Genomic DNA, 25941 nt, shown 5'->3' with positions numbered 1-25941 from the left:
TAGATAGATATGGTGGCATACCTATATATATATAGTTTAAAAGGTTAAGCAATTCTTAGTGTATCTTATTTGTAGTAATATTATGAAATGGAACCAAAATTTAACAACCTTGTCTTTTTCAACTAGCAATCGGTTAATTCTCAACAGATTTGACTAGAAATTTGTTTGTTGGTTTTTAGTTCAAAATTGCAATAAGGAGAACCAAGTACCTTCCTAAATCTGTAGTCTGTTTTTTATTGCTTTAGAAGCAACAAAACCAGGCTTGCCATCAAACTAGTTGTCTCTTCATTATCTCAAATTTTGTTATTTTTGTCTTAGTACCAACATTTTAGTTCATACAAATTACAAAACCTGCATACTTTTAGTTAATTCCTATTTAGATACTAGCATGTAATTTATCGAGACATCAAAATGAACGTCTTATGATATCATTTATTATATCATTTGATATATCAATTAAACACATCAAAACAAATCTTATACACTTTTGAGAAATGAGTTAATTTTGTTATATCTTATTGACGTATCACATATAGTTTGTAATTAATGTTAAATTTTATAAATAGAATCTATGTGATAGTTACTTTCAATCCAATAAAAAAATTACTAGATGTATGGATAATATTAAATGGTTGGATAACTAACTTTTTTGGTAATAGTAGGTCTATTTTTTCATGCAAAGATGCATGAATTGAACTTGGCACTTTGATTATTTCATTAACTCTCCTGACACCAATTTGGTACAATTTATTGTTTCTAATTATATTTTATACAATTTCCGCCCGAACCAAACACTCTATTTATTTAGTTAACAATTTGGTTAGTTGCTTCATACATTGCAATACATATTTCACCTAAGAAATCAAGCCATGCTCTAATTTGACAGCGATATCCATTTCCGTTCCAATTTTCCTGAGAAGCACCAGCAGCTGGTGTTGTTTTATTTAGATTTGTATCATAAACTGGATCAGAATGTCATTTGTCGAATCAAACCAGAATCTGGGCTAGTCTCGTCCGGTCTCCAAATAATGCTTTCTAGTTTCGCACAAAGGTTCTTGTAGAACTGCAAGATTACAAATACATATTGTTACTGTCAATGCATAAGCTTGCACATATAAATAATAATGCATTTTACAATTGCAAAAGTCTACAAGTACACAAACATTTGAGAAGGTGGCTATTGGAAACTAACATGTTTGATATGAATTATAGTACAATCAAATCTGTAGACAACTGCATGCAACAAAAATAACCATTAAAATTGTGTGTGTGTGTGTGTGTGTGTGTGTGTAACTGGAGAATATAAGAAATTCGAAGTAAGCAAAGACATTACTAGCCAACATCCTGCATCACTACCATTAGGAATTGTCATCCATGAAGTCCCAAAGACAGACTATCTAACCTTACAGCTTCTACTAGAACTTTTTTATTTATCTCTCTTTTCTTGAATTTTGATTGCACAGTTTCCAATTTATGATCTCCATATTCTATAAGCTTCAACCATTTCCCGACTTTATAACACAAACGTCGTTTCATTTCTAACAAAATTTATTGCGGCATGTGTGATAGTAAGGATGAGCTAGGGTAGCGATAGCTTGGTCCTTGGTATTCAAACATGGAAACAAAAATCAGTGGCTTTGAGGAAATATACTGGCTATTTTGTTGGGTTTTTAATAGGGACATGTAATGAAACTATAAGTGTAGAATATCATTTCACTCTATGACAAACTATCAGTGTTATCAAATTGCGGCGCCATGCCCGCTATGGCGGGTGTACATTGCTGTTTTTGGGTTTGCCACAATGGTAAATATCGGCCGCTATTGCGTGTTTTTCCGCCATAATCGGCAATAAAGGTGCTGCAAAGTGGCCGGTATGGCAGGATTTTGGCTCTCCGCCATGGACCGCTATCCACCATCAACAACACTGGTGATAATATTCCCAGGTTCCTCTCATCTCAAGGCTGAAAAAGCAAGTTCAATTCAATCATAGAAAACATGTAAAATGAAAGGACAGTAAAGGAAATAGGATAGAAATAAAATTATAGAAAACCAAAATATCAAAAATTATTAGAATATATAAATCTTGTCCATCTAAATTCCAGCCTTGTTGAACACAAACCATCAAACTGCCGTATGACCTTAAAATAGCTATATACACAATGTTGCTTTAACAAATGGTATTTTGATGTACAGAAAAAAGTAGGCCTTAAATGAGTTTTCCTCTCATTTAACAAACTCCTGAATCAATTTGAATAAGAACATTGATATAAAAATTAAAAAAACACTGTGGATAGTTGTGTGTGATTGCCAATGGCCTTTCTTCCTTTTAACATGAACTATTTCATTTTAGTGATTATTATGGCATAGCTTGAAAGCATTTTGCTTTGAGATTCAAAATGCAGATATATGTAAAAACAGCTTACCTTGTGATACTCAAGAGTATCCCCAGCTGCCTTTCGAACATCTACCATGAAAAGGGAGTGTGCAACTTCAAACACCTTTTGACAAGATGCAAAGATGATCTTAATTAGGTCCTGATACGGAAAAAAATCATACCAAAAATAATATATACGATAAACGTAAACACAAATTACCTCCAAGACCACTGCAAATTGTCCAACCTTATTTGAAGAAACTCTTTCAATCCTCATCTGCCAGGACATTATATTTAAAAGACCAATGGAAAAAATTGAAAGTCAGATATTCTTACAATACATTCTTTTTGGGATTAATTAGAAAAATATCTACTGAGTCTATAAATTAAACCACACAACAATTTGTTTTTTTCTCTTAAACCACTGATCCCTGCCTTCGGACTACCTCCTTTAAGGCCACACTGTAATTAGGATAATATTTCTCATTTCAAAAGTAAGTTAGCTAATATGGAAGAACAGACAATGGAGAGTAATTTAACTGCTGCTAAATGAAGCATCAGTCACAAACAAGACTGCACATCTGATGTAAACAGGAATTAATCAAAAAATTAGTTGCTCTGAATTATGTGAAGAGTTCCTCATTCATCACAATACCAATTACTACCAGCTTAAGCATCTATGGCTTAAGTACAATCCCAAATTTATTGTGTAACGTATGCATTGCAAATTGATACCTTGTAATTGCGACAATGGACCTTATGACCCATTGAGCCTGCAACAGCTTCGATAGATGAAATTATATCTTTTGCTGGTTTACGTGAAACAAAACGAGTCTGCCGTTTTACATAATCCTGTTCCAACAGCAAAAGAATATCATTAGGGAAATGCAACAGCTGGTCTTGAAAAAACAGAGAACTTGAACCAAGTTGCAAGAAAGATAAATAGTAATATTATAATGAATTATGTTCAAGTACTGAGACTCAAACCTAACTTGAAATCAGATGTCTTCTGATGCCCACCTAGGCAGAGGTGGAAGTACCAGAAGTTACATGGCAGCCAGATACACAAAAAGGGACCATGATATTGCAGTACAAGAAAATGTACCTGATGCCTGTCAAATAGTGGTGAAAGATTCAACCCTTGTGATAAGGTTATCATCTCAAATGCATTCATTATCAAAGGACCTCCCTCGCTGATTTGTGACCGTTCAGAAACATAGAGGTCCTGTAAAACAATACAAATTGTAAAGTCTATTCATATCAGCAAATGAGACGAGTGTTTAGTGGGGATAACTAGTGCAAGATTTTAATTGCTCAGAATGAGAATCAAGGGACCAGCACTGGGAGAGTACCAAAGAAACTAAACATTGTAGATGTTGTCTTTGATGCAATCATGCATGCCAACTGCTATGACATATTTTATAAGAATAAATTTTGCTCTTACAATTTTGCATCCAAACTTTTTATCTGCATATGGAAAAAATCCTAGCTGTTGATTTTCCTTCAAACACTCTTAAATAAATGTACAATTGACAAGTAGCCAGTGTTTTGATAACTATTCTAATTCCTTATGAAGTGAAACAATAGTTTTGGAAAAATTTGACATATCTTATCTGAATAAAATGCATGATGATCCATGTCAATTGGGCTTCCAATCAAAGTATTTTACAGAAGGAAGAAAAGGGATATGAGCATAATGAAGGGGAATTCTGTTACAGATGAAGTGAAGGAGCTGACAGAATGGACAGCTGTCAAGAAGAGATAGGGCTGAAAATATAGATAGGGGCAGTAGGGGACACTAATATAAAGCGGTAGAGTAGTGAATAATGTTGACAATCTTGGAGTCGGCTTTCGAAGATGTTTCCTAAGATGAATAAGGAGCAAGTCCTCATTTACCTCAGTAAGGAGCTATCTTCTTGTTTTCTAGTTTATTTCCCTATTGTGTTTGATCCTGTAAGGAGCACTTCCCCATTTCACTCCCATTTTTAGTTCTCAAATACATAGTAGTCAATAGCGGCGCTATCCTGCTATAGCGTAGCGGAACGGAGGCCAACCGCTATGGGAAGAGCCTTAGCGGTGCAGAACACTATAGCAGTCACTATAGGGTAAATAGCAGGTAGCGGGGGCAGAGCGGTTCCCGACCCGGAGCAGTTTTTGTCTCGCTATCCTTTTATCCTTTGAAAAACTGAAACTACCCCTTAAATTTAAAATGTTTTTAGGGTAATTTTGGGATTTTCAATCAAATTTGAGTTAAGACTCAACCCTAACCTTCCTTCCCTGATGTTTGTGCACTTCAGTTCTTCCAAAGAAAAATCATAAGTTCCTTGCTCACATCTCTCTGCACTTCACTCTTCCCTATGCTCTTTATATATGTTTATAATTATTATTTATGTAATTTGTCCAAAAAATGATCAAATAACGGACATCCCGCCATAGCTATCCCATTTTTGGGGCCGGCCGCTATCCGGAATTGATTACTTTGCTCAAATACTGTATCACTCTGTTACAGATGATTTATCCTCTGGCTGGAAGAAATTTTTTCCATCAAACACAAGTCAGTCCATATCTGGTTCCTATCAGTGTCAGACCACAAGGGCTATTCCCCTATAGTATGGATGTCCTTTTCTTATTCAAAAGCAGTTTTTAGCATAAACAGAGGAAGAGACATACATATTTCAGTATAAAGTATTAATTCATTAATCACAACCATACAGTATATTAAAATGAGCATGTCTTACTATTGTTTGCCATAAATTTAAAACCTATTTCAACAGTATATTATACTGTGTTTTCAAGTCATTATTCTAGTATCAAGTCAAGATGAAATCTTTCATGAAGTTTTCTTCACATATGTCCACGTCTTTCACAGGTTAATTGACATATATTTTTGTTTGCATGTATTATATTTGCAGCAAACCTTCTCATATGTGTATGGTGGATATGTAAAAACAGGCAACCATGTACATTTGCAAAAACAAGTTTTGTGTGTATAATTTGTTTTTAAAAAAGAACAAAAAACAACAGCAGACCTCAATATCATTAAAAACAGCCTGAACATCATCCAAATTCACTTTCTCGTCTTCTCTGAGTTTGACAGGAGAATAGTTTTTCTTGAACCATGGATCTTGCATTATTTCTTTTATTTTAACACGCTGCATTTACATAATTAGGAATATTAAATTTGAAAATTTTGTAGCAATCAATAAAAAATTTCACAGATAAGTGCAAATCTTGATACAGACTACTTGAGTGGCCAGGAGATGATATACAAAGGCACAAGCATATATTATATAATTAATGTATAAGAAAATGCAATTATTTAAGTATCCGAACGTCTGCTCATACAAACATATAAAAAACCTGAAGACTATTAAATGGATCATAATTTGCATCCGTTAAAAATGAAAATGTATGCTTATCTACTTTTTAAATATTTGCAATTTTTATTTTCCTATATAGGAAAAGGAGAAAAGAGAAAATAAAATAAAATCCGAAGAAATTGATTATACCAGTTCAAAGTACATTGCATAGACTTACGTGTAATAGAAACGCGGACTTTAGTATAATGGTAATAACAATAATAAAAATGTGTCAAGGTAATCAACAAGAAATGCACTTCATACTATAACGAATGCATGTATTCATTTAAGTCTATAATAAATGGTCACAAACAGATCAATCTACTCACTGTTTTAGGATTAGGATCCAAAATTTTATGTATCAATGTCTTTGCGCCAGCAGAAAACCAGAGTGGGCAAACAAATTCTGCAGCACTGATCTACAAGTACAATCGACCAAAAGAAAAATCAACTGTAAAATCAAGAGCAAAAACTAACAGCTGACTGACTATTAATCAGTAGCACACTCCCCAAATGAACATTCAGCACACTTAGAAAAGACTCATCCTAATGGCATCTAATAAGAAATATAGGAGGACTGATTAAGTTTTCACTATTACAAATTATTGTTAGACAACAAGCATGAACATAAGAAAAATGTATCTTATCCGCTCGTATTTACAATACAGCATGTAAGGAACTACTAAGCATGGGTGATACCACAAAGAAAGATATAAGTCACTGGACCTTTTCATCAATTTGGAAATTTTACTGTCACTAATGGGACGACTGTATTGACATGGCGATTTATTTGTCTATTTATTTATCAAAGAAGTTGCAATCCATATTTTAATTACTAGGTGAGTGTTATCATCCTTGTTTCTTTGATTTGTTTTTAGAGATTAATTTTTCTATATGATAAGGATTGGTTCAGGATTTAAAATGCAGATAAAGAAAAGTAAAAATGGTTATGATGCTATGCATTGTTGATTAATTGATAATTACAGCATAAAGTTTTGTTAGATGAGTGTTATCATCCTTGTTTCTTTGTACTGTTTTTAGAGATTAATTTTTCTATATGATTGATAAGGATTGGTTCAGGACTTAAAATGCAGATAAAGAAAAGTAAAAATGGTTATGATGCTACGCATTGTTGATTAATTGATAATTACAGCATAAAGTTTTGTTCCACGGGTTTTCTTTTATTTATAGTACATTCGTTATTTGCACTTTCCTTCTTTCTATCTCTTTTAAGTCCCTACTTCAACGTTATAAGGGAATAGAAGAGATTACCCTTCTGAACAACGTCGGAAGGTCAGCCTCCTCAAATGGAAGATATCCAGCCATTAGAACATATAGAATGACTCCACATGACCATACATCAGCTGCGGCACCATCATAACCTTGATTGTTGAGCACCTGCAAAAGATTACTTTAGCAAGAAATTGGAGCACATACAAATGATATTTTTAAATCATTCAATTAAGAGAAAAATCAATTGTATATTAACTCATAAGTATATTTCTTGTAAGAAACATGCAACTTGTCACAGACAAATTGCTATCTGAAGTGACTATCTTTCCTTGTGCTTACAAATTGATTATATCAGTGCCATGAGATGAGAAAAGCACAATAATCATAATCTCAAATGATGAATGCATAAATAATGAACTGAGTTGAAGATAACTCTTACTAGAAGGGATTAATATTTAATGTCTAATTTTACTCTGCGTCAAAGAATGATCAGTGTCCTTAGTTTAACTCTTTCAACATTTCAAAATCAAATTATATTTAAATTTTGAACATGCTCTTTTCAAAATATCTCTCTCATATTCTATTCCATTTTAGACTCAAGCTAAGTTTAGAAAAAACTGTACATGCACAGGACATCAATAGTATTGATCTATTTCATCCCCAATTATTTGTCCATGACTAAAATTGATGCAGAAAATTATGTTGCCATTAAACTGATCCCAGTGTCCAAGCACCCATAGGAATATGAGCAACAGATCAACACAGTAACTAAGAATGGCGTTAGAATTGTGTATAATCAATTTTACCTCAGGGGCAACATAATTTGGGGTTCCACATGTTGTGTGAAGAAGGTCATCGCCCTATAAGAGGGAGTTGGAGAGAAAAGGAAAAACATTAGTTCCGCAGTTTCTGCTATCTCCAACAATCAATATTCAAAGACAGAGCAGTAACTACATGCTAGTGGGATAAAACCAATACATCCCTTTTCTTAAGAAAATAAATTATTTCGTGTCAGCTTCTTTTGTAAGTAGAGCACATTCTAACCTGCTTAGTCAATGCACTCAATCCAAAGTCAGAAACCTTCAAATTTCCGAAAGCATCGAGAAGAAGATTTTCAGGCTATTAGAGGAAGGGAAAAAAAATTATCAAGATAAAAACTTAAGTAGGTTAAAATAATTACAACAAAAACAATATAGACATAATATATAATATTTTGTCTTTCACCTTCAAGTCTCTATGGTACACGCCCTTATTATGACAGTGAGCAACGGCGTCTATAAGTTGTTGAAAGTAGCGCCTAGATTCATTTTCAGAAAGCTTTACCTGCTGTACCTAAACATCCAGAATAGATGTAATCGTAAACATATATAAATAAAATCTAATAGTAATTTGTCAGTATCTTGTCAATGTTTTCCAACTTAAAATATCAGACTTGGGAACTATCGAAGTGTAGAAGAAGTGGCCTCTAATATATATTGTAACATTTAAGCATGAAAATTCTTACAATTTGATCATATAATTCCCCTCCCATTACAAACTCCAGAATTATGTAGATCTTGCTCTCACTGGCCAAAACCTAAAAAGTTGTAAGAGATGTGAGAAATACGATACGAAAAGCAAGAAATACAATGAAAGTGTTGATGTATCAAGATATTTATACACACCTCGTGCAATCTGACTATATTAGGGTGCCTGACAATCTTCATAATGGATATCTCTCTTTTAATCTGAAACATGTTTTACCTTTCAAGTTAGAAAAGCAGATAGCAGAAAGTTGGGAAAAAATGACTGAGTCGATAAGTATACAGTATAACAAACTGCATAGCTATTCTGCATAAGCACAGAGCCAAACAAAGTGATAGAAATAGGACTTTAACAGCGGATGCATCATAAGATCCACTAACAGGAAACATCATCACGAAATGCTTTTTTCTATTTGACTGGAAGAAAAGAGTCAATTATTGTAGAACAATTACACACTAGCAGAATATTTACACACTTAATTTGTTGTCCATCTCCACCTCTACTGCAAATTTCACTGTCAGCTCTCAGCTCTATCAAGAGTTGTAACCATCATCATCATGCAGCCATATTTGTGTTGATTTCTAACTTCCTAGAAACATTAATAGTCTAGTGTATACTAAAGATAGATCACCGGAATGCTTGAAGTAGAATCCAATCTTAAATTGTATTTTGAACTGTTGAAATACTTTTAAAGAAATTAATAGCTGATCTATAAAGAACTTATAAGTTGAGCTATGAGGAGGAAAGTGACAAAGTTGCAAGGGATGATAGCAAAGGTTAGTGGAAAAGTTGATTTACTTGACACACATTAGGCCGATTTGGCATATGCAATCAGTATGGTAAGCCAATTCATGCATGATCTAAGGGTGAGACACTAATAAGCGTTGACCGTGTTTTACAACATCTCAAAGCCACTCCATAGAGAGGGCTCTTGTTTAAAAGAGGTAGCAGTCTAACTATGGAGGCTTACACTGATGCTAATTATGTGGTTCATTGATTGATAAAATATCTACTTTAGGCTATCGATGAAGGGCTTAAGCACAATTCAGAGTTATGGCATTAAGAATTTGTGAACTAGTGCTAGAAGATTTGAAGATACAGTGTGAAGGCTGTATGAAATTGTTTGGTGACAATAAATCAGGTCATCAGCATTGCACATAATCCAGTTCAATATGATAGGACAAAACACATTAAGATTGACCGACATTTCATCAAAAAAAAGTTGGATAGTGAATTGATAACAACCGCCTACATATCTTCTAGGCATCAGTTGGCAGATGTGTTAACAAAGGGTCTACCAAGAGAACAATTCAACCAACATACTTACAAGTTTTAAATTATCGATATTCATTCACCAGTTTGAGGAGGAGTGTTGAAAATATTAATATTTATAGCTATTTTATTTTATTAGTATGACACCCAATAAGTAAGCCCATTAGGTTTAAATTTATCTTTATTTAAACTAGTTTATTTTTCTATTATAAATCACAACTTTGAAATATATGAAATACTTTTCTACGCGAACCTATAAAAACCGTCCATGGAAATAGAAAAAAGAAATGATGATTTTATTGACTGACTATAGTCACAATTAAATAGGCTTGCCATTCAGTTGTTGTATGTTGGTTAGATTGGGAGAGACGAGTCTATCTAATTCCTATAGGTTAAGTTGGTTTTGACAGTTAATTTCATTCCTTTAATCAAAGATAGAATGGACTCATGGGTAGGGATCTGTTGCATAAAGGAGGGAAAGTCATGGCTTTCTCTCTATCTCTCTTCCTATATTACTGTCTCTCTCGTCTAATGGAATATTCCATCTTAATTCATTCCTTAACCATGAAATGCAACCCAAACATGATCATACTCCTTATCTCAATTTTCATTTATTATCATTTATTTTGATTAACAATTTCACTCAGTGAAACATATAAACAAAGGCTTAACCACATGCATGTTATTAATCAACAATATCAATCTCTAAGAGCACCAACACCAATCAAGCATGAGCCAAAAACATCACAAAAATTATTAACAATATACTCAAAATCAATCATATAACTCCCTCATAGCTTTACAAAGGAAAAAAAAATATTGAACCTGCTCAACCATTCTGTGTTTGAGAATGGTACTCTTAGCCATGACTTTAATCGCCACACTTTCCCCTGTATCACTGTGTTTCGCAAACTTAACCTTCGCGAATGTACCTTCACCAATCGTTCGACCAACTTCATACTTTCCGATCTTTCTCCTCACCTTCTTCATTTTGTCAACGCTCGTTCGTACTTCCCTTTCACGAATTCGCAATTCAGAGAAATGACCTAGAATCACGAACTGAGTCGTAAATTTTTCATCTAAAAAACTTACTAATAGAAAGCGAAAATTCGTAGTTGAATTTCGAATAACTTGGAACTATAACTATAAGAGGAAGAATATTGTAGAACGCGATCCTCGGAAACGAAAGTAGAGGTTGTGGCGTTTGATGGTGAAGAAGAAGAAAAGGATCGGAAAAACTGTTGAGATGAGAACGGAAACGGAAGATTTTAAAAAAGTGGATGAAGCAACTACTACTGGTGTTGAGAAAATTGAAGTGAAGCTTCAAGAAGAAACAACAAGAGACATGAGAGAATAAAAAGAAGATACAAATAAATTAAAAATGGTTCTGTATGTACTATAGTAAGTTTTTTTTTTTGGCGCAGTTTCATTTTTTCAGTTTCTTTTAGATTTATTATTCCAGTTTTTTTTTTTTTTTGACCATAGATGATTTTTCATTTTTATTTATTTATAACTACACTTTTTTTATACAAGGGAGGGCCAAAGCCCACAAAACTCTCCAACCAACTTGGAGTATCTTGGTAGAAAGAGTATTTTATCTCAAACTCTCCCCTTCTTGAGCAAGCATGTGAGCACACATATTAACTTCCCTAAAGACATGGCACAAGTCAACAACATCGAATTGTTCTATTGTTTGGCGAATGTTAATCACCAAAGCTGACAATTCCAGTTTCCCTTTCCTACTTCTAGCAATGGTGTCAACCGCTATCTTAGAATCTGATTCAACCTCAATTTTTTCGATAACCGAGATCCTTAGCCATGCGTAATCCTATAAGAATACTCCATAATTCAGCTACCAATGCACTACAATGCCCTATGCCTCTAGAAAAGCCCTCACGCCAAGCACCATACTCATTGCGAATAATACCACCGCAACCCGACATCCCCGGAGAATCATGCGCTCCATCAAAATTCACTTTCATAAACGACATCCTAGGCGGCATCCATTTAACAAACTTCTCAACCTGCTCCCGATCCATAATCCTATGATTTATTAACATTGATTCATGATAATCTTTCACGCATTTGTCAATAATTTCATGAGGATATAAAGGTCTCAAATAGCTATCCACATGCAATTCTTTATTTCTCCAACTCCAAATCATACGGAAGCTTGTTGCCCAAAGATTGCTCCAATCCTCCTCTGCATGAATCCTGTTGTTTAAATTAATAATGATCCAATCGTTCCAGTCCACCTGAAAGAACAAATTTGCAAGGTTGTTTGGTACTCTATTTTCCCACACCTTTCTCATTGCACGACAGTCCCGCAACGCATGAATGAGGGATTCACTAGCAGCCCCGCAATTCCTGCAGCCATCCATAGCGTAACCACAATGGGTCATACGAGAATACGTTAGCAGTCTGTTATGCTTGAGAATCCACACAAAACTCCTAACCATTTCCGGCACACGAAGCTTCCAAATCAGATTCCAATAATTGTAACTCCCTAATTCGTCTGACAGAGTAAGATTATCATACATGTTGCTAATGCAAAAAGATCCATCCTCATTGGTTGCAACCAGAAATTTGTCCTCACCATATTCACTACACGAAGGAACAATGGTTGCGATCTTAATTCTGATATCTGTCGGTATCCATGACATTTTATTTCAATCCCAATCACCTTCATAGCCAAGCAAGTCTTTCACTTTTGTGTTGTGCAGCTCTGTAGGAATACTCTCTACAATGTCGTTCAAGCACAAACTCTACTCAATCCAATAGTCACTCCAAGCACTAACACCATTACCATCTCCAAGACGCCACTGCCCTATTTCCATCAATTGTGGTGCAGTTTTCACTATAGCCATCCACAAGTTTGAGTCAGTTGCTTTAGCCTTCAGTCCTCTACCAGTCTCTTCGACGTTGTATTTCCTACGCAAAATGTCACACCAAAGATCTCTGTTACCATTAACAATCTTGCTACCTAACTTCATAATACACACATTGTTGAGAATATTGAGATCTCGTAACCCCAGGCCACCCTCACACTTTGCTTTCATAACATTTTCCCGCTTAACCACATGAACCTTCCTCTTAGCATCAATATCTCCCCAGATGAACTCTCTCTAAATCTTCTGAATTTCCTTAACACACACTTTGAGGAGAAGTTTGGTCATCATAGAATAAATCGGAATTGCTTTCATAACGCTCTTAGCCAACGTGATTCTTCCAGCAAAGGATAGCTGATGATGCTTCCAACTAGACAGCTTCAGCGCTACTTGGTCAGTAACATAATTGAACTCCCTTTTATTGTAATTTTTCCCATTAAGTGAAACTCCAAGATATTTGCCAAAGCTCCAAGTTTCCTTAAGACCCGATAGGTGCATCAGTCTTTTCCTTTCACTACTAACCATATTGCTAGAGAAAAGAATGCTGGATTTTTCCCCACTAATCTCTTGGCCGGACATTCTACAAAAATCCTCCAACGTATCTTTCACGCACTGAATTTGATTATCATTTGCCTCCCCAAAGATTAGAAGAACATCAGCAAACATCAGGTGAGAAGTGCTTACGTCATTTCTTCCAAAGCAGAAAGGAATCCACTTCTTCTCCATCACAGCTGCCTCAATTAAATGAGATAGCTTGTCCATGCATAACACGAACAAATACAGCGAGATGGGATCTCCTTGACGAATACCCCGATGGGGACGAAAGTAATCGTTCTTATTCACATTCCAAATTATATTTGTTTCAACGGTGGTAACACCATGCATAACAACATTTATAACACTTTCATGTAAACCAATTTCCACTAGAATCCTCCATATAAACTCCCAATTCAACTTACCATAGGCTTTGGTGATATCAATTTTAACCGTAAAGAGACCCTTCTTCCCTCTTTTCATATGCATAGAATGCATCACATCCTTAGCAATTATAATGTTTTCATGGATTAATCTTCCTGGCACAAACCCCGTTTTAAAAGGAGACACCAACTCCGCCATCAAAGGTTTCAATCTCTCGACAACCACCTTACTAATAACTTTGTGTATAGTGTTACACAAAGAGATTAGCCGGAATTGGGTGATATTTACAGGTTGCTCTATTTTGGGAATCAAACATATGTCTGTTTTATTAATATCAATCATTATGCTAGGTCTTTTCCAGACTTCTCTCACATACTTACTCAAATCAACTCCTACAGTATCCCAAGCTTTTTGATAGAAGCCTGCTAGAAAACCATCTGGCCCTGGAGCTTTCCATGGTTTCATAGAGAAAAGGGCTTTGTGAACCTCTGCATCACTCACTTCCTCCTGCAGCTTTTGTAAACACTCTCTCTCAATCTTAGGAAAACTAACTTTAGATTGAGCCCACTGAAACCAATTGTTCGGACTGCAAAAAGATCCTTATAAAACTTTGTAACATGTCCCTTTAAAACCCTAGGTTCAGTAATCCACTCCCCTCCATCATCTTTAAGCATCATAATTTTATTTCTCTTCCTACGCGAAATGGTTTTCATATGGTAGTATTTGCTGTTCATGTCCCCATCCGAGAGCCACATTGTCCTGGACCTTTGAAACCACATTAATTCCTCCTTATTTAGAATTCTACTAAGCTCACCTTGAAGCTTAGCCTCCAACCTCATCATTCCAACAACATTGTCATTCTGCTGCAGCTTGCTTTGAATGCCATTCAATCTTCTCAAGATTCCATGCTTTTGCCTTTTGACTTAATAAAAAGTTTCAAACTTCCACTTATCAATACTAGTAACAACATTCCGCAAGTTATGAAGAATAGAGTGATTTTTTTCCCAAGATTCCTGTAACATATTTTTGTAAGTGTCGTTCATAAGCCAAGCGCTCTGAAAACGGAAAGGCCTCCTCAGGTACTGCTGCATGTTTTCTCGCAGGTTAAGAAGAATCGGATGATGATCGGAGAACTCAACTCGAGTCAGAACTTTAACAAACGCCTCTAGGAACTGCACTCTCCAAACATCATTGCTGATAGCACGATCCAATTTCTCATAAATTCTTTGACCACCATGAAAAATGGGCCCTCTCCACGTGAACATTGGACATTTCGACTCTAAAGTACTTACCATGCACTCATTCATTCTCTCCTCATTCACTGATATTTATGCTTGGATGCTGGCAATCCACTCTTATTCTCGCTACTAATTACAATATCGTTAAAATCGTCCGCAAGCATCCAGGCATCCTTCATGTCCTTCGCAATATTCTTTAAGTCCTCCCATAATAGCTTCTTACTATTCTTATTTGGACTCACATAGATAACAGTAAACCACCACTCATCCACATTCTCCATACAAACTTTTGCATGAATAAATTTATTATTCTTCAAACAAACTTGAATATTTATTTCACTCCTCTTCCAAGCCACGACAATCCCTCTTGCAAAGCCTTTGTTCTCAGAAAACTCCATACTATCATAGTCAAGCTTCAAAATAGTCTTCTTGATTTTTAACGGGTCACATCTAGTTTCCATAATAACTAGCACATCAGGTTTATGAACATCTAAATACTGTTTACACTATCTGAAGAAAGCTTTGTTGGCTGCTCCTCTACAGTTCCAACATAGAAATTTTTTGTTGTTAATCATCATAAAAAAGACGATTTTGGGAAAACAAGGATTAAATATAGATTCTTTTTGTACTATCTATCTTTTTATAAAGCTCACTTCACATTTCAAAACTAGAATAATATTTTTTTTATTAACATATTTTTAATTAAATTATTTTATTTTTTTTGCAATTTATAATCAATGATTTATGAATATTTAACTAATTCGTCACTTAAAAAAATTTGTAAAACAAATTTCATATTATAACTATTTTTATTTTTATTTTTTAAGTGATGGATTACTTTATTTTACTCAAAGAATCATGTGTATGAATTTTTAATGGTTATTATTATTTCGAAATATTAAATAAATATAAGATAAATGTTTATTTTATTTTATTTAAGTTTATTAAGCATAAATATATACATTAGATATTTAAAAAAGAAATAAAGTTGATTTTCTCATAAAATTTTTAAATAAAAAGATATTTTATTTCATTTAATGAATGTAATGGTGGTTTTAGTTGTGGATATTCTTAAATTATTAAAATTATTGAATATCATATTCTATTATTTAAATATAAGTTTTTTTAATATAAAAAATTTAACTTAATTTTTAATTTATATTATTTTATTAGTAAATTCGTTGGAGGATGAGAATATATTGAATTAAAAAGTAAAAAAATGTTAATCCTCTTTTTGTGTTATTAAACTAATAGAAAAAATGTCCATAGTTAAAAAAAAAAAAAACTTGTTGTTATTGACTACATATATATCTACCATATAAGAATACAAGATGTTGGTTAAGACGTTTGTGCTTTTTTCACTTATTGGTCCACATAAGTTTTTTGGAGTTTAAACAAGTTCACTTTTTCCTTTTTACAATTAATTCTCTCATCTGATTCCATTATGATTCTTCATCTCTTTTCAACTTAATCTCACCCCTTTCTCTTCACAAAGGCACGTGCATATGTAACAAGTCGTTGGATTTTCCAACTTACTCCAACCTTTTTCCAACTATGTCTCGTTGTTGCTTTTCTAATTTTTTGACAAAAGCAAACATCAACTCAACATCACTTCTCTGCTGTTGTCTTCTCTCTCATCGTTTGCTTTTATCAAACTGAGATACCCATCTTTCTTTTAGCACTCATATGCCATTTTTTCTTCTTCTTTTCAAAACCGATTCCAAGTCGAAAGCTTGTGTTATCTTCTGCTGTCAAGTAACGTTACTTTCTACATATCATGGCAAGACCATTTGAGAAAGTTCACCATAAATGGAAGGTCGTCTCCAACATGAAGGAGTACTTCGAGTTAATAGTGATTGACAAAGAAGTGAGTTCATGACAATTATTATTCAACCCTTTTCTTCGCATTTTTAACTTTGTAACATGTTTTGTTGTATTTATTGGTTTTGTTTTGGTAATATCTGTACCATATTTATTTTTTCTTTGTTATTAGGTTTTGTAACTTGTAATAGCTTATGTTTCATTTTTTTTCATATTCAAATTATTTAGTTTTGTATGCATCAGTTTGATTTCTATGATGTTTTAATGTTATTTATTCATTTGCAGAATAATATATTAACAATTATAACGTTTATAACTATTTGTTCGGTTGCAGAATAATATATTTAAAATCCTTCATTACATTTCGTTATTTAAATTTTATGTCATTTGTTTTTTTTCTTTACTCTTTGGTTGAATCAGTATCATAAGTTATTGTTCCTTTTTTGCTTTAAAATATTTTTTGTTATAAACTAACTTTAGTTTTGTCGCACTGCGAAAAAAATATATAGTCGTCATTAAACTTTATTTATTCCAAAGGAAAGGGGAAATATCGAAAAAAAACCATAAAAGTGAAAGAAAATGGTCTTGTAACCAAATTTGGATTCGGGAGTCGATTATGCAAGGGGAAGAAGGTATTAACATCCTTCATATATGTTGTACTAAACAGGAACCATTTTGTCAGTTTTGCTGAAAGGGTGTTGAGGTTACTTGCCATATGGTTATTGATGGATTTAATTAGGGGAAAATAAGTTTTAAATTAGTGTGTTTGTCTTAGTTTTGAAACCTCGTGCCTACGTATCTCCATAGTACAATGAAGAAATCAGGGCCTCGTAGTTCGTGGGTAGAAAATGTTTATTTGCTGGTTATTTTTAGTGGATGGTGGTAACGTTTATGTTCTAGCATTGAAGTGTAGTTGCTCGTTACGTGGAGACTTATGTGTTACCTGTATTGCGGTAGAACGAGAATAACATGCCATTTTCGATGAGGTTTTAAAAGGAAAGCCCTAAGGCAATGTGTCACGTTTGATTGGTTGAAGGTTGATTGTTAGGGACTATATGGCTAAATGGTCCCCCATGCGGGAGGCACGTAGCTATACAGGGAACCGGGAAGAATCCACCATCAGTTTTTCGTCCACCTTTAATTGTGAAATTATTTGTGAGTTAAATCGTACTAAAGTCTATGAGTGAGAGTGAATACTTTGCACGACTGAGTTAAGCGTCCTGCACACAAAGGTATTCATAACATAGTTAAGAATACACCTTATCATTCTTTCCCACTAATTAAGGCTCATGATGTACGATTCGCCTCATAATTTTATGTGTTTTGAGATTTATTTGCATAAAGGAACTTTTGTTTTCATGGCTAAAAGAAACAAAGTGAATGATAAAAAAAGAGAATTATCCTAGTGTTGTCATGCAATTATTCTACCTAATGTTTTAAGGTTTTTTGTATGGAAAAAATTAAGAGAACATGCATTTGTTTTTGGTTTATGGCCTAAAATACTACTTTAATTTAACTAATAAAGTTTATGAAACTCAATTAATTAAACTAAAAAGCTTTAAGGGAACATGAAAAATTCTAGGTTTACTTGTGACATTAAAATATATTTTTATTATTATTTATGCACCAAAAAATCTAAAAGAATGATAGAAAATTAAAGCACACAATTAAATGAAATATGGGTGCAAGGCTGGAAAATTAGTGCAAAAACATTGTTGTTGCTGGCCCATTAATATAAGTCCAGTCAAAATTTTATTGTTGCTTAATAAACCAGAATTTTTTTATTAAAAAAAAAAAAAGTATCGGGCCAAAGCTGAAAATGTTAATTCAAAAAATGAAAAAGTACTGGAAAAAATGAAAATAATAAAATAATAAAAAATCCGAAATTAAATTAAAATAACAAAAAAAGGAAAATAAAATCCTTTTTTTTTTTTCCATCTTCCTTCATGCTCTCCAACTCAACTCCATGAATGAGTTTTTTGAGGTAAAAGCTTCAAATCTTGCTCAAAATTTATGAAACAAAAGTGTTTCTTGCTTGATTTTTTATGGGTTGCATGAATTTAAGCTTAGTTTTTGTTAATTTTTGGATTTGACTTAAATTTTGAAAATTCAAGAATGGGGGTTTTGGGTGTTTATGTCAAAAATGAGTTTTGAAAATTCCAAAATAGGTGTTTATGTCAAAATGTTTTGAAAATTGATTTTTTTTCTAAAATGTATGATATGCTATGTTAACAAATGCATGTGTGAAATTATACTACTAATGAAAAATGGATTTGAATTTTTGTTCTTTAAGAGGTGATTACTTGAATTATGTCAAAACTAGTGCAAAAAGTGATTTTTCAAATAAACTATTTTTACGTAATGATGCAATTAAATGTTGAATGATATGCCAAATGCAATGTAGTTTGGAACATGTTAGAAATTTTGATGTTAGTCCTAATGTCATTTACCAACTACATGAATTATGGTTCCTGGTATGCAAATAAGTGCTTATGGAAAAAAAAGCTATTGTGCAATATGACTAAATCAAAGTGATTCCTATACTAACATGCAATTATATGCTAGGCTAAATGCAAATCTATGTTAGATTATGGAGAAGGTTCATGTTATGTTCATTTTTTAGCTACTTGAATGAGGAACTCTTAAAAACAAGATACTTATATGATTTGAATTAATTCAAAACAGTAGCATAACTTAATGGCTCTACCTCATGCAATCAACAAAATAGTTCATATAAGAAGATTCATGGCTATGGTATGGAGAGGATAAAACTTCAAGGCTTACCAACGAAGTAGAGATTTGCTTTGGTTAGTGTTGAATTTTGCCGACAAAATAAACAAAGAGAAACCTGAAATACTTCAAGAGGTAATCCTTTTATTATGTTTCAACATAATCCTTTGCTTGATGATAATATGAATATAGATTTAGAAGATGATAGAAAATTGATAAATGCTTGAATCTTGAACTGGTATAAATTGATGAGTGTGATGAATCTTGAATGATGAATTGTTGAAAATTAAATGTTGAACTTGTTAGAATTGAAATTGAAATTGAAAGTTGTTGAAACTTGATGAATGCTTGATGTTGAAATTGTTTGAATTGTTGGAAGTTGTTGTAGCTTGAATCTTGATAAAGATTGTAGATGAATTGTTGAATGCTTGTGTCATAACCTAATTTTTACCCTTAAGATCCCACCTTATTTACATCATTTGCATTGCATCATAAATCATCCATTCATTTGAGCTACTAAGGCATGAGATCAAAGGACTCTTGGCATTAGGGTTTTTCTTTATGAATTGAGATTGTTGCTTCATTCAAGTGGATTCAATTGGTTCTTTGATCACACATGGTGTGGAACTAGAACTTTGGATCACAAGCATCATGAACATCTTCTTTGGCAAGATTCATCAAGATACAACATCATCTTCTTCAAGATTCCTCAAGAACAAATGCATCAGGGGTTCATGTGTATGAGCTAGGGCTTTAATTGATTCACATCATCTCAAGATTCTCTCATCACCATTATACATCTCAAGGAGGATTAGGGTTTGTATTGATCAACTCAAGTTATCTAAGTTATTTAGTTTTGGTCAAAGTCAATGTAGGGTTGACTTTCTGACCAAAACTTGATCTTAAGGCTTGAGTTTAAATTCATGTTTCCATGTACATCTCATTGATCCCTAAGTTTGATTCAAATTGATAAGGAAAGTATGGAAAGATGAAGAAAAAGTGAATTTGGTTCATTTGAAAAGTCAAGAAAAATGCCTAAAAGTCAAAGGTTGACTTTAGAGTTTCTTGCTCAAACTAGGTGTGTCAAGTCAAAGTGTTCTTAACATGTTCAAATTGTTGTCAAATATCAAGTGGAATCAAGAAAAATCAAGAGAAATGATGAAAAGTGGAAAAAGTGAGAAAATGATATTTTCACTAAGTCTACAAAAGCATTATCAAATAGTCAACTTTACAAGGTTGATGTGAGTTACTCAAGCCTCCAATGGGTAAAAACAAGGGTTACCTTTAACATATCATTTGATACTACAACATTATGCAATAATTGGATTTGAAATCAATCAAGAGGTGGTTGAAAGAGGGAAGGATGCAGTTCGGTGAAAAGCCAAAGGCCTTAATGCAAGTCGACACTGATCCCGTCCATGTTGGCGATGCTAACTTTGTGGAAATTGTAGAAATTCTTATGGTTGAGGCTACTGAAGTCCTTGAGGTTATTGACGGCCCTAAGATGTAGATGGGAACAAACAAACTGAAGGAGGAGTTGTCTGAAAAACACTGTTGTTGAAATGATGAATGTTGCATTCCCTTAACCCGAAAAGGAGTTGGTCGACTTCCTGAATAGGTGCAAGCTGACCAATTCGAGGACCATGTTGTGTCCCAAATGCAATGCAGTGTATGACGAGAAGAGTGCTACAGAGATTGAAGCATTCAAAACTGTAGAACTTAATAGGAGTTGAACTTTTGAAAGGACTCATAGGTTCGTATTCGACAAGAGAGGAGTCCCTTATAAGACTGATCAGTGCATTTTAATGCACATTCTCCTATGTTTATTCTTAAGCATTTATTTGATTTTCTTTGTTTACTTTTATGTTTTATAATGTTTTTCTAATTTAGTTTATTTTTGGTTTAATTTGATTTTCGCACTTTATTTTCAGCATTAGTAGTCTGCACTAAAATGATCATAAGTGGAGCTCCGGGAATCCGATTGAGGCATTCTAATAATCCGATTTAGGCAGTTTTTTCTCCTGAGCATCATTCTTCTTAGAAATATCATCCAAGATTTTCTCAAAGAAAGAAGTAAACTATACCACGAAACTAACAACAGTTGGAGGAGCAATCAGCAAGTCAACTTTCTTCAGCAAGTCTTTGACATCGTTGCTGGCCATGGGATTGGTTTCTAGCAGCCCAAAGAAATCTCCACTAAACAATGTCGCCTTGAGAAAGCAAAGCACCTATTATAGAGTTTCAACTGAGGAAACACTACCTGATCCTGTAGAGGAGCTTGAGCATTTATCAGTAAAAGTGCCCTTAGGGCTCATCATTATTTTTCAGATATTCAAAAGGCTTAGTTCGTTTGAGGACAACTAGTTTGTCAGGGGACATAGTGGTCTTAACAAGTGTGTGAGTTGGTATAGTCGACGTAGAACCAAAATGGACATGATTTTCTGGTTGATTGGTGGGGAGATTGATGGAAGTGTTCAAAGTAGTTTGATTACAAGGTTCCTTACTAGCCTTTGGGTTGTCATTACTACCACCAACAACATGGCCTTCTTTAGTTTTGTCCTCTAGGGAAATCATGTAACCCTGATTCTCAACAAGATGGTGTTGGTCATCATTGCCTAGAGTATCAACAACATCATGCAACAAATGGTCATTGTTTGCATAATCGTCAAGAGCATCGCTCGTTGTGGAGTATTCAGGCACGTTACTTTCAGTGGTAGAGGATGAAGTTTTCAATTAGGAGATTGAGGATCGCTTTGAACATCTAAGGTTGGTCATCAGATAGTGTGATACATGGAGGAAAACTGGTGGTGACAAGCATAACTAGTTTGGCGGCCATCTTAGTATTATCGGCAATAATTTTTTGCAAAAATGGGGAATGTTAACAGTTGTGTCAATTGTTAGAAGAAGAGGCAACTTAGTATAGAGTAATGATTACCTAGAGACCACCGTCAGGAGTTGAGTTGATACTCTCAGGATTATTGGGGGCCATAGTAGGTGTTGGCAGAATAAATTTGGTTTTCAAAATGATGTGTTTTGTACCTTTCGACGTCTTCGCCCCAACAGCAGGATCGACTTGGGAAGGAGCGACAACTTTAAGGCTAGGATTTGCTCGAGCCTCCTTAGGTTTTTTTAGTTTTTTTGAAAGTGTCGAGCGAAGAATGGCGGATACAAGCATCAGTAGGAGCCTCCTTGATCTGAATTCCCTTTTGTTGTTTCTTTGGGACTTCCTTAGTGTCGTCATCTGCTTGTGCCTAAAAAATTAATACAAAGAAAATATAAGGAACATATGAAAGAGATATTTAATAAAATTAGGAATGAAGAAAACCTAAGGGATCTGAGTCTAATCTTCTTTAGTGGGTTTTTGACGAGAAGGTGTAGCCCCCACTAGCCGTGTCTCTAGTATGCTTCTTATGCTCGACGGCTGGAAGAAGGTCAACAAAGTAAGCATAAAATTCAAAGGCATAACTCGTCTTTTATACTATTACAATGTTAACCGGTGATAACGACCATCTTCGCATAAATCAACATGTATTTCCTTACGCTGGCTTCAGCCTTCTAGTCAGCTTCCACGTGTCTTCAACATTTGAACTGCTCTTGCTGTTTCAAACCACCTTTAAACTCATCTAACTGCTTCTGTCGGAAGTTTCCCTTGTCGAATATTTGGAGCATAGCGTCGAAATGATTAAGCTATTCAAACTTAGCCTATATACTTATCTCATTCCCACTTCCATTCAATTATACCAAATCACCACAAACCTTTTTCAATATTCTGAACATGTTTTAAAGAGAAAGTGATCTTAATCTTGTGGATATGTTCCTGAGACTCCTCTAAACCAAACTTACATCTGATAGACGAGTCGAAACCACCTCTTCAATCAAAGTTATCAACATGTCGAGACTATAGCTAATTTATTTTATACTTAGCAATCTCATACCTTCACATCACACTATTGTGTCAAGATACTAAATCAAAATTTTCAGACTAAAACAAGTTTGTAGTTTTCCCATTTCAACAATACTATATCGATTTTAATTTACTTTTGATTATTTACAATTTAATTTAATTCTAAAACCCTTAATAAAATACAAATTCAATTTAATAATTAAATAAAATAATTCAATTATTTTATCTTTAGTTCGGTTTAATTTGATAATTATGTTCAATTCACAAATTTTTTAAGAATCCTACTTAATACTACGCCACCCATTATTTGGCCCATCAACATCTTAGCTAAGGATTAGATAACACCTTTTTAGGTGAACCAATAATAACACCTTCATAGATAACCAATAATGCATAATTTGTGAATGGATAACCCGATTTCCAAAAAAAAATTAAAAATAGAAAGGAGAAAAATGACGAATTAAAAATAATTGAGATTGAAATTCATCATTAATCATAAGTTTTATGGGCTTGGATCTTCTCCTTCTATCTTTTTCTCTCTATTTCTGTCTTTCACTAATTTGTCTCTATCTCTCTCTTATATTTCATCTCTCCTCTTTAATTTACAATTTTTTATTAATCTTCTCTTTTATTTTACACTTGCTTGAGTGATGGAGGTGGAAGGAGAGAAGGAGATGATCCACACTATAAGTTTTATATATTTAAAATAAAATAATTCCAACAGAAAAAACACGTGGAAAAAAAGAAAAACCAACGGCCCAAAATATCTGACAGCCCTCAGAAATAGAGTACAACTTGCGATTTTCTAAATTCATAATTGTCAACGAAATTACATAAATATCCTCAAGAGGGACCAATGATAGATTCTCCATGGGCGGTGCTAAGCGAAAACCCATAAACATTTGTCCAAACTAAACCCATCCGACCGCGACCTCCACAATTCACAGCCTCACCCGTCACATAAAAAATCTATCTACACTCTCTCTCCTCTACAAAACCAGCTCTTGATTTCATATGATTTTTTTCCAATCCAACGGCCGTAAATCGCAGTTGTGGGTCCCATTTCACGTAAAAACGCATGATTGAAGCTAAATTGATTGACCTCTCTTGATGAAAATCAACGGTCGAGATGAATTTCTATCTTCTTCTATAAAACTCCATAATCATGTGAGTACTTCACTCACATGTGTGTGTGAGTAGTTACTTTTTAGCATTCAGATTTATAGGTTTTCAGAGAAGAATCAAATTAAATAAAATCACAACAATGCTTCTACGAAGCTCGTCAACGCCGGTTATGAATCCATGGCTTCCACATTCAAATTCAAAGGATTCGTCTCCTGAACCAGAATTCTTTCACCGGAACCCGAAATCCAGATCCGTTACGTTCTCGCCTTCATCGAGTTCACTCTCGCCGATGAATAAACTGACTCGAGCACTTTCTGAGACGGATCTTTCAATTCCGCCTAATCGGAAGTCTCTCCACCGTCGTCAAATTGATGACGACGATGAAGAGAGCAGAACTCTCGGTTTCGGTGCTCGTTCCAGATCGGCATCTTTTAGTTCCGCGTTGAGTTCTTTATCTGAGATGGAAGAAATCCAGACTGGAGTCGATCTTGACAGTGGTGTGTTGGAGGAAGAAGGAGGTGGCGGTGGTGGATTTGATAAAACCGACGGTGGAGTTTCAAGATTCGGTGATTCGAATCATGGAAACGATAGTACCGATTTGTATTACCGTGCAATGATCGAAGCCAATCCAGAGAATCCACTTTTTCTTAGCAACTACGCGAAGTACTTGAAAGAGGTTCGTAAGGACTTTGTGAAAGCGGAAGAGTATTGTGGAAGGGCAATATTGGCAAATCCAAATGATGGTAACGTTCTGTCGCTTTACGCGGATTTGATATGGGAGTGTCATAAGGATGCTCATCGAGCTGAGACTTATTTTGATCAAGCAGTTAAAGCTGCTCCCGATGACTGGTAACAATCATATTCGAATTCGAATTGAATGAATTCTTAATATTAGGTTGATTATGTGAATAATAATGAAATGATTGGTTTGTTGTTGCAGTTATGTTCTTGCATCCTATGCGCATTTTCTATGGGATGCTGAGGAAGATGATGAAGTTGAAGAAGAAGAATCCCCTGAGAAAGGTTTTGGTTTCTTTAATGGAAGTTCTCTGTCAACAACTCCTCCACCGATGGCTGCTGCTGCTTGAATGGCGTCCTTTTGTGGTTTCTGGGTTTTTTCAGTTTTATGAGTTTTCTAACATATGTTTATATTAATTGTTATTATTATTAATATTAGGTTAACCTTTTCTATTAAATTTTTGGCTGATGAATATAGCTGTAATAATGGTCTTTGTTTGCCTCACCATTAATGTTGAAATAGGAATAAAAGGTGGGGCTTTTGATTGAGTTGAATTGTCAAATCTCTGTCTTCTTGTAGCATGTTTGTGTATAGCTGTATTATGGTTGGATACTTGATGGTGTATTTGGATTGAAAAAGAAAGAAAGCAAAAGGACAAAATGTTCAAGGAAGAAAAGTAAGGGGAAAGTGAAATGGTTTTTGGAATTGTATCTGATGTGGGAATGAAAATGGAAGGAAAGAAATAGAAACATTTCTCTTTCTCCTCTAATGGAAAGGAAAGTTGGAGAAAAGAAGATGCATATTAGTTAAAGGACA

General features: G+C 34.2%; 2 protein-coding genes across 4 annotated transcripts; one reads left to right on the top strand and one right to left on the bottom strand.

Annotated features, from left to right (window-relative positions):
• Positions 1–685: 685 nt before the first annotated feature.
• On the bottom strand, positions 686–11138 carry LOC131633552 (CBL-interacting serine/threonine-protein kinase 24). Of its 3 annotated transcripts, none has more exons than XM_058904262.1 (15): positions 10894–11138; positions 10588–10808; positions 8631–8693; positions 8471–8542; positions 8191–8298; positions 8011–8085; positions 7773–7826; positions 7006–7131; positions 6063–6152; positions 5404–5526; positions 3480–3599; positions 3110–3226; positions 2595–2651; positions 2424–2498; positions 686–1063 (listed from the first exon to the last, which is right to left on the bottom strand). In XM_058904262.1, the coding sequence occupies exons 2-15, from the start codon at positions 10750–10752 to the stop codon at positions 968–970; spliced, it is 1341 nt and encodes a 446-aa protein (XP_058760245.1). In that variant the 5' UTR covers positions 10753–10808; positions 10894–11138; the 3' UTR covers positions 686–967. The 3 variants fall into 3 exon arrangements, with proteins under 3 accessions (XP_058760245.1, XP_058760247.1, XP_058760237.1); XM_058904264.1 differs by having other exon boundaries at positions 10907–11137; XM_058904254.1 differs by having other exon boundaries at positions 10588–11137.
• Positions 11139–24427: 13289 nt separating this feature from the next.
• LOC131633543 (uncharacterized) lies at positions 24428–25737 on the top strand. Its single transcript, XM_058904243.1, has 2 exons — positions 24428–25235; positions 25327–25737. The coding sequence occupies exons 1-2, from the start codon at positions 24526–24528 to the stop codon at positions 25472–25474; spliced, it is 858 nt and encodes a 285-aa protein (XP_058760226.1). The 5' UTR covers positions 24428–24525; the 3' UTR covers positions 25475–25737.
• Positions 25738–25941: the final 204 nt, after the last annotated feature.

Source organism: Vicia villosa, linkage group LG1, assembly GCF_029867415.1.
Source record: "Vicia villosa cultivar HV-30 ecotype Madison, WI linkage group LG1, Vvil1.0, whole genome shotgun sequence".
Taxonomy (NCBI): Eukaryota; Viridiplantae; Streptophyta; class Magnoliopsida; order Fabales; family Fabaceae; genus Vicia; species Vicia villosa.
Note: the sequence above shows the minus strand (reverse complement) of the source record. Positions and strands in the feature narration are given on the sequence as shown.

Bases quoted from the DNA above. Each gene is read 5' to 3' on its own strand.
- LOC131633552 (XM_058904262.1), bottom strand. From the start codon at position 10,752: ATGAAGAAGGTGAGGAGAAAGATCGGAAAGTATGAAGTTGGTCGAACG. The intron at 8,694-10,587 runs GTTCAATATTTT...AACATGTTTCAG, and splicing joins AACACAGAATGGTTGAGCAG to ATTAAAAGAGAGATATCCAT. The intron at 7,132-7,772 runs GTAAAATTGATT...AATCTTTTGCAG, and splicing joins CAAATTATGTTGCCCCTGAG to GTGCTCAACAATCAAGGTTA.
- LOC131633543 (XM_058904243.1), top strand. From the start codon at position 24,526: ATGCTTCTACGAAGCTCGTCAACGCCGGTTATGAATCCATGGCTTCCA. The intron at 25,236-25,326 runs GTAACAATCATA...TTGTTGTTGCAG, and splicing joins AAAGCTGCTCCCGATGACTG to TTATGTTCTTGCATCCTATG.